The 9,270-nt window shown below is 53.0% G+C and overlaps 1 protein-coding gene across 1 annotated transcript in view; it reads right to left on the bottom strand.

Annotated features, from left to right (window-relative positions):
• The window catches only part of ARMC5 (armadillo repeat containing 5), an 8,591-nt gene extending 7,757 nt beyond the window's left edge, over nucleotides 1-834 (bottom strand). The window contains exons 1-2 of the mRNA XM_011982559.1: nucleotides 606-834; nucleotides 3-254 (exon numbers count right to left, since the gene is read on the bottom strand). Coding sequence (XP_011837949.1) covers nucleotides 3-254; nucleotides 606-710 — 357 coding nt within the window. The 5' untranslated portion in view covers nucleotides 711-834. The remainder of the gene's footprint in view (nucleotides 1-2; nucleotides 255-605) is intronic.
• Between the last annotated feature and the right edge of the window lie 8,436 nt (nucleotides 835-9,270).

Raw genomic sequence — 9,270 nt, 5'->3', positions numbered from 1 at the left:
GCTCGCTTCGCTGCCCCCCAGCGGTGGTGCGGCCCGGCCCTGGGACCGACTCCGAGAACCCCAAGCCGGGCCGAAAGTGCGAGGTCCTGACCGCGCCGCAGACGCGGGTTAAAGAAGAGGGTTAAACCTACCGAGAACGTTCGCTGCCTCTTCCTAGGGTGACGGGCTTGTGGAATTTTCCGTTTCCGGAGCTGGACCCCGGTATCCCGAGTGTCCTCCGCTCTGGACGTGGTCCTGAGCTCAGGAGCTGGCGTCTAGGAAATAGGGACTTCTTCACCCGCAGTGCAGTCGGCTGTGCTAGAAGAGACAAGGGAGAATCCGGACGGGGCGGGGCGGCGGGGGAGCGGAACGTTAGCATCGCGGGGAGCCCCCAGGTCACCCCTGGATTGCGAGGTGGCTCCGCCTGAGGGCCCTTCCTGGTGTGGCAGGGGCAGCTGCCCGCCTGGAAAATGGTTAGGCTCTGGCCCTGGGGAGGAAGAAGCCTTTGCCAAGAGCAACCGTCTACAAGCCCCAAAACCTGCGAGTGCCGGAAGTGTGGGCTGACCACAGCCTACCTCCCCGGCTTCATTCACCGCCAAGGCAGCCACGCTGGTGACAAGCCTTACCGTTGTCCGGGGTATGGCAGAAGCTTCCGATGTGGCTCTGATCTGGTTAAGCACCACTGGGTACGCACAGGTCAAAAGCCATACTCCTGCCCTGAGTGTGACCATCGCTTCAGCCCTACACCTGTGCCTTGTGTGGTAAGACTTTCAGCGTCACCTCAAACCTGATCCAGCACCAGCGCTTACACACCGCTAAAAACCTTACCGCTGAAGGGACTGCGGAAAGAGCCTCAGGCTTAACTCCAACCTGTTGAAGCACCTGCGGTCCGCATGGGTGAGAAGGCCTCTAAATGCCTTGTTTGTAGTAAGAGTTTTGTGCACAGTTGGAATCTGCTGCGGCACCAGCACAGTCACAAAGTCCGGAAACCTGATGCTTGGTGATGAGTGTGGCCAGAGCTTCCGCCAGAGCTCCCACCTGCCTCGTCCTCTACGCAGCCCACAGCGGCGAGAAGCCCTGCATCTGCCTGCAGTGTGGCAAGGCCTTAGCCGGAAGCTCCAACCTGGGCCAGCACCAGCGGACGCACCAGGGCGGCAGCCTCTGCCAGTAGCCCTGACTTCAGTTTTAGCTGAAACTTCAGCTCTGACTCTGGTTCGGACCTCAAGGAAATGGAAGGAACCAGGTCTCTAAGCAGACCCCCTTCTGCGCCCCTAGGGCTGTTGATTTTAGAGCTAATGATGGGATTTGGTTGGGGCGGAGTGGGGGGTCTCCACATCTTTTTGCCCAACCTTTGCCGAGTCAAGGAACCCCAGTCTGGGCTGGGCGTGGTGGCTCATGCCTATAATCCCAGCACTTTGGGAGGCCAAGGCTGGCGGATCACTGGAGGCCAGGGGTTCGAGACTAGCCTGGCCAACATATTGAAACCCTGTCTCTACTAAATAAAAAAAACAAGCCAGGCGTGTTGGCTCTCGCCTGTAATCCCAGCTACTCGGGAGGGTGAGGCAGGAGACTCCCTTGAACCCTGGGAAGTGGACGCTGCAGTGAGCGAAGATCGTGCCACTGCACTCCAGCCTGGGCAACAGAGACTCTCAAAAAAATAATAAATTTTTTTTTAAAGAAAGGAGCCCGAGTCTGGAAGAATCTGAACACTAGAGCTGTCTGTGATCACTGCCTTCAAAGAGCCCACCCAGCTAAGAAGGCTCAGGTTGGTTCTTTGAAGTTACAAAGGCAGAACATCGACCAGCTGAAGGGAGACTGTTGGGATGGCAGGAGAGAGTTTTGGACCCAGCGTGGGTCCATCATGGACCCAGCTGCCTGCAGATGTGGCAGTAGCTGATGCAGTCGCTTCACAGCCTAGGGAGTGATGGGGTTAATCACACCTAGAACAACAGGTACCTCTTCCCAGAGGAGTGGGACCAGAAATCAGGCAAGCCCCATGAGGAGTGCCGGGGCAGGGCATTCCTAACCTCCAGAGGGAACCATGAGGGAGCTTGTGTTCTGGCAGACGGGCCAGAGAATTTGAACTTGGGACCATTGTGTGAGCCCTGGGTGTGTGAGCCCTTCAAAAGTCCTCTCAGCACGTGACAACTATCGTTATGGGTGATACTATGGTGGTGGGACCCCCAGAACAGACCTGTATGTTGAGTTCAGGAGATGCTTTGTTGCATTTCTGGGCAGGGGCAAGAGGCCCCTTCCCCTTCCTTGTCCCCTTCCCTTCCAAGTTCCCCAGGCTCCTTTCCTGCCACTCTGTCAAGAGAGGGAAGAGTGGTGAAGAGTCACTTGTGCTTGGACACTGGGGACTGAATGTGGCCCTTTTGCCTGGGCATTGCCCAAACATACATTTCTACTGGTAAAACGTTGTGTATGTGTGGGCGGCAAGCCACCCAGGTGCCAAGGCAAGAGACCAAGGGCACAAGCTGTTCAGTATAATAAATAAAATATATAAAATAGGAATAGTTATATTAGATATAAATCATAGATGTGATTACATGTGAGTATCAATCATTAGTTGTAGCAATTATTCTTTATTCCAATATTATAATAATGCTTGCTCTACAATCATAACCTAGGGAAAGCCAGGCATACAGAGTTAGGAGCTGAAGGGCATGATGAGAAGTGACCAGAAGACAGGAGTGCGAGCCCTCTGTCATGCCTGGACAGGGCCACTAGAGGGCTCCTTGGTCTAGCGGTAACGCCAGCGTCTGGGAGGACGCCGGTTGTCAAGCAGACCGTGGTCTAGCCCTAGCGTCAGTGTCAAGGAAAAGCACCCGCTACCTAGCAGAGCGGGAAAGGGAGTCTCCCTTTCCCCAGGGAGTTTAGAAAAGACTCGACTCCACCACCTCTTGTGGAGGGCCCGACATTAGGCCCACCTGCAGTTACCTGGAGGCGTAACCATCTCCCTGTGATGCTTTGCTTCAATGGTCATGCTCCTGGTCCACTTTCATGTTCCATCCTGTCCAGCTGGCTCTGCCCTCTAGATAGCAGTAGCAAAATTAGTAAAAGCACTAAAATTCTCTGATACGCAGAAATAATGGCGTAAGCTGTCTTTCTCTCTCTGTCTCTCTCTCTCTCCCCCACCCTCTCTTCCCGCCTTGGCTGCTGAACAGGGAAAGGCCTCCTGTCCAGTGGGCATGTGACCCACGTGACCTTACCTATCATTGGAGATGGCTCACACTCCTTACCCTGCCGCCTTGTCTTGTATCCAGTAAGTAACAGTGCAGCCTGGCATTGGGGACCACTACCACCAAGACTACTGGTCTCTGCGTCTTGGTGGTAGTGGTCCCCTGGGCCCAGCTGTCTTGTCTTTTATCTCTTTGTCTTGTGTCTTTATTTCTATGATCTCTTGTTCTCCGCACATGGGGAGAAAAACCCACCAACCCTGTGGGGCTGGTCCTTACTGTATGTGGGAGCCGGGGGGAGGCTTCCCAAGCACCTACCTGTGCTCAGAGCAGAGACCAAGCTGTGAGGCCCTTCCCTTCCCTGCTAGGGGAGGGAGTTGTCTGTTTCAAGGACCTAATGCCCACCCCTGTGGGACAGTCCTACCATCAATCCAGGCATCTGGTCTGCTGCCCCCAAATTTTACCATCTTTTTTTTTTTTTTTTTTGAGACAGAGTCTCACTCTGTTGCCCGGGCTGGAATGGCACGATCTCAGCTCTCTGCAACCTCTGCCTCCTGGGTTAAAGCAATTCTCCTGCCTCAGCCTCTCGAGTAGCTGGGACTACAGGCATGCACCACAACGCCAGCCAGTGTTTGTATTTTTAGTGGAGGGTTTCACCATGTTGGCCAGGCTGGTCTCAAACTCCTGACCTCAAGTGATCCACCCGCCTCAGCCCCCAAAAGTGCTAGGATAACAGGCATCAGCCACCACGCCTGGCAATTTTGCCATCTTTTATCAGGCCTTCTGTGTCTAGGATGCTACCCACACAGAGTAGAAGCTAAAGGGAAGGGATGTGAAGTGACCTCGCTCTCAGCTTCTAGCTCATGGTGTCAAGGCTTGTGTGACCTTAGACACGTCTTCCTCTTCTGAGCCTGTTTCTTCATCCGTAAAACAGGGATGGAGGTTGTGGTAAAGATGCCATGGGAACACCGCACATGCACGAAGCAGCTGGGCCAGGGATGACTCAGCAGACCTCAGTTTCCCTCTCCCCCCTGCCTAGAGCTCTGTTAGCAAGCATCATGCAGCTCACATGAGAGCTCCCCACTGAGGTTACAGAAATGAAGGTAGCAGCCTTAGTCCTTGGGTAGCTTGTTGCCCCTTGAAGGAAACATACTCAGGATCAGCAACAGCACAGAGTGAATGACGCCGGGGTGGCGAAGGGGCCTTTCCTGGGGCAAATGCGGGAGGCTTCATGGAGATGACATGTAATGAACAGCACTCATCTCAGGCTGGGAGCAGCACATGCCCCTGGCAGAGGGTCAGTGATGAGATACAGGGTTCTTGACATCTTCCTCACCCAGGGCCCTTCAGGGAGTACAAGCCAGGGTTTGAGTGAAGGGCCTGAGCCCAGCACACGCATAGTAGGCACTCAATGAATAATTGTCATGATCAGGTCCTTTTTACACTGCTTACTAGTGGCCTTTAAGCCTCAGTTTCCTCAGAGTCGCCTTGAGTAAGTGTCGAGTGTTGCAGACCTCTGCAAAATTTGTAACTGCTTAGGTATGGGTAGAGTAGCGATGGAAGGAGGATTCAGAGACCTGTAAGCTAATTTCTCACATTAGGGCAGGTATTCCTGGAACCCCTCTCCTCTCCAATTGCATACAACAGGTTCTGACCAGAACAGGGAGGCAGGCCAGACTTCAGAAGCAGAGGGACGGGCTTAATCTAACAGGAGTATATCCCATGTCCTGCATGCACTGTACCCTGTGCTGGGTTTAGAAGCAGCTTCACTGTCCAAGCTTGTGACCCAGTGTCCAAACCCGAGATGCGAAACACTTATTAGTTTTGGCTGTGTGTGTGTGTGTGTGTGTGTGTGTGTGTGTGTGTGTGTTTTCAAACAAGCCAAGATTTTTACTTTTTGAGGTTCCATTGTGTTGCCCAAGCTGGTCTGAAACTTCTAGGCTCAAGTGATCCCCCTGCCTCAGCCTCCCAGGGAATTACAGGTGTGAGCTACCACGCCCGTTTATTTATTTATTTTTATTTTTGAGACAGAATCTCACTCTGTCATCCAGGCTGGAGTGCAGTGGTGCAATCATGGCTCACTGTAGCCTCAATCTCCTGGGCTCAAGTGATCCTCCCACCTTAACCTCCTGAGGAGCCGGGACTACAGGCATACACCACCACACCTGGCTAATTTTTTTGATTCTTAAAAAATGTTTTGTAGAGACGGGGTCTCACAAGATTGCCCAGGCTGATCTTGAACTCCTGAGTTCAAGTGTTCCTCTAGTCTTGGCCTCCCAAAATGCTGGGATTACAGGTGTGAGTCACCTAACCTGGTCTTTTTATTTTTTTAAAGAGCCAACGTTTAAATAAGGAGATTTCACATCACAGTCGATTTCTGGGGTTTGGTTTGTTGTTTACTCTTACTTTTTTTTTTATTTGAGACAGGATCTCGCCAGGTTGCAGGCTGGTCTTGAACTCCTGGGCTCAAATGATCCCCTGCCGGCCGGGCGCGGTGGCTCACGCCTTTAATCCCAGCACTTTGGGAGGCCAAGGTGGGCAGATCACGAGGTCAGGAGATCAAGAGCATCCTGGCTAACACGGTGAAATCCTGTCTCTACTAAAAATAGAAAAAATTAGCTGGGCGTGGTGGCAGGTGCCTGTAGTCCCAGCTACTCAGGAGGCTGAGGCAGGAGAATGGTGTGAACCCAGGAGGCAGAGCTTGCAGTGAGTGGAGATCCTGCCACTGCACTCCAGCCTGGGTGACAGAGCAGGACTTCATCTCAGGAAAAAAAAAAAAAAAAAAAAAGATCCCCTGCCCTGGCCCTTCCCTCTCCAACCCGCCTCAGCTTCCCAAAGTGGTAGTATTACAAGCGTCAGTCACCACGCCCGGCCTGCTTTATTATTTGTATCAAAAGATGCTGGAACATTGGATCTTTATGGGAGCAATTTGTCGAGTAGTGGCTGTCCTGGACATGGGGACAGGGACACTCCCTCTTGCATCCCTGACAGTACATTTCATATGTGTTACTTGCCTGTCCCCTGCAGAAAAGCACTTGAGGTTACGGTCTCCATCCCACCCCACTGTGGGTGAGAAGGACTTTTCCATGCAGTGAAGCCACTTTTCCCCTTTCCTTCACCTCTCCCTGTTCCCTACTCTGCCATTTTCCTTCTTCTCCCCCAGAATTCCTCTATGAAATACCTGACCTCCTTCCCTGAGTCCCTGCCACCCCACCTCCACTCCCTGCTATGACATCACCCCCTCATTTGAAGCTCCTTTCCCTATCTGAAGGGAGGCAGAGATAGAGTGCACAGGCTCAGCTAGGCAAGGCAGACCCTTGCATACATGGGTCAGAGGTCAGGGTCCCTGGCAGACATTCCTCCCGGAGCGACTGTAGGAAGCAAGCCAGTATAGAGGTACTCTAAACGCTAGACAGGAGGGGGTAGCATCGTCTCCTCTGGGCTGGCCCTGCTCCTGCTTAGCTCTGGGCATAAGACTGACTCCAGTACAGTCACGGTTACGTCTCTGAGCTCACCCAGTCCCGGGTCCCAGGTTCCTGGCTCTGAGCCCGGTGAGACACACAGAGGCTGGTGCTGTGGGGTGGACGTGGCCACTGGAGCCCACCCACCCGGAAGCTCAGCTGTAGTGAGGCAGGCAGTTTTGGAGGGGTACTTGGGATGCTGGAGGAGTGTCCCCCGTCCTAGGCCAGATTCCCTCCCTCCGTCCCTTCCCTGGACATCCCCATAGGCATTCTCCAGGAGGACAGAGACTGTTGTCTGCACTGTCCCTCCTAAGTCCCCCACATCCCACAAGGGGCAAGCATAGAGAGCCACGAGAAAGGGCCCCGCACTGCCGAGGTGATTGGCAGCTTCTCTTTCCTGGGATCTGGGTCCCTTTCCCAAAGGAGTGGAGGAAGAGGGGGAAGCTGTCCCAGGAAGGGCTGAGGAGGGGAGGCTGGCTCAGGGCAGCCCTGCCTACCTTCTACCCCAGCGCAGCTGCAGGGCTGAAGGCCCCAGGGCTATTCAGCCATGGGCGCAGCTGAATCCCTAGCCAGGGACAGAGACCAGGGTCCATTTCGGAAGGGGGTGGCTGGCAGATCCAAGACCTGCAAAAAGGAGGTCAAGGATTCAGTTCTGAGAAAGAGTCATGTAAAGTGACTCCAAATGCTGATGGAGTCAAGAAACCAAAGAAGGAGGCAGACAATCCAGTTTGCCGGTATTGGGTGATTTATTAGGGAAACTTACAGGCAGAAGCGTGGTCTACCTGCGAAATGGAGGTCTCTGCACTGCAAGGCCCCAGACCCAGGACTTATATCGTGGGGAAAAAATATGCATGCCCTGGAAGGAATGTCTAGGTGGTTGTGAGTGTCACAGCGTCTGATTTCTGGAATAGCACAAGGGTTGTTTTCGAGGAAACTTACAGTGAAGAGGTCTTTCTACATAAAGAGTAACCCATGAGGGCCGGGCGTGGTGGCTCACGCCTGGAATCCTAGCACTTTGGGAGGCGGAGGTGGGCAGATCACCTGACGTCAGGAGTTCGAGACCAGCCTGCCCAACGTGGAGAAACCCTGTCTCTACCAAAAATATAAAAACTAGCCAGGCATGGTGGCACGTGCCTGTAATCCCAGCTACTTGGGAGGTTGAGGCAGGAGAATTGCTTGAATCCAGGAGGCGGAGGTTTCAGTGAGCCAAGATCGTGTCACTGCACCCCAGTCTGAAAGAAAGAGTGAAACTCTGTTCCAAAAAACAAACAAACAACAACAACAAAACATCAGCTTGACATTTTGGAGGCATTCCCAGACTCAGGGTTAGTCAGCAGATTAGCGTTTAAAAGAAAGTCTTGTCCCCACAGATTCCCTGACCTCAGCTACCATGAAGGGTGGGAAGAGGAGTCCTTAGCAAGAAGTCCAGGAAGTTGACAACCTCCTCGGACCTGATAGGACACTCCCCTCTCCACCCTACCTCCTGGCTGATTTAATCTCAGGGGTGTGAGGACCTCTGAGATAGGTCTCTGCTGCCTGGGAATGGCTCTCCCTGATTCTTGGGAATGGGTCTCTGGTGCCTGCAAATGAGTCTCTGGTGCCTAGGAAGTGCCCATGGGGTCTCCCTTCCTCTCTCCTCCCACTGCTTCCCCACACACGCTATTCCAGATCATGGACATGCTGCCTCTCACCTCCCTCCACCCCAGGCGTGCTTGGGCTCTTGTGCTGTAGCCACTCAGAGTTGGAAGGGGGTGGAGGGGAGACAGCAGCTCCATCTGGGGCCATGCCCTCATGAATAACTTGAGAATGGAGAACTTTCATTCATCAGGAAGGAGAAGCAATCCCAACCCCACTCTAGTCATCATCTGGGCAAAAATTCGGACCCAGAGGCTCCCAGGCTCCCAGTGTTTTCTGCTAGGATCGGCTGGAAGGAGCCAGGATTGGGATTCCAGGAATCCTGTCAGCAGAGAATCCCAGACTCCTCCTCTCCTGGACCCCAGGAGTCTCAGCTGCAGCACTCATGTCTCAGGGTTAACCAGAGACTCCCTGAGACAGATCCTAGAGGATTCCCAAGTGATACGATAAAAAGAGAGGTACTGAGACCTCCTGGCGTGGGTGACCTCTCCCAGGCTGGCCAACCTCCCTGATTCAGAACCCTGCTGAGCTCCAGGAGTGAATGAAGTAAAGGGAGCCCCTAGGAGTTCAGGAAGCAGAGATTTCCAAGTCCATGCACCAAAGCTCATGCCCTCAATTCTCAAGAAAGACCTCACTCAGTTAAAAAATTTTGTATCATGAAAGGGTAAATGAATGAATTAGTCAATCTGGTTTCTAAGCCAATGGTTTACTAGAAATATTATAGTAAATTAGAAAAAAAAAAGGTGGTGGCTCACACCTATAATCCCAGCACTTTGAGATGCTGAGGTGGGAGGACGGTTTGAGCCCAGGAGTTTGAGACTAGCCTGAGCAACATAGCAAATCCCATCTCTAGAAAAAATTAAAAAACTAGCCAGGTGTGGTGATGTTCACTGTAGTTCCAGCTATTCAGGAGGCTGAGGCAGGAGGACAGCTTGAGCCCAGGAGTTTGAGACTGCAGTGAGCTAGGATTGTGCCACTGCACCCCAGCCTGGGCAACAGAGTGAGACCCTGTCTCT

This window comes from Mandrillus leucophaeus, unplaced genomic scaffold, assembly GCF_000951045.1.
Source record: "Mandrillus leucophaeus isolate KB7577 unplaced genomic scaffold, Mleu.le_1.0 Scaffold24, whole genome shotgun sequence".
Taxonomy (NCBI): domain Eukaryota; kingdom Metazoa; phylum Chordata; class Mammalia; order Primates; family Cercopithecidae; genus Mandrillus; species Mandrillus leucophaeus.
This window is presented reverse-complemented; position numbering and strand designations above follow the sequence as displayed.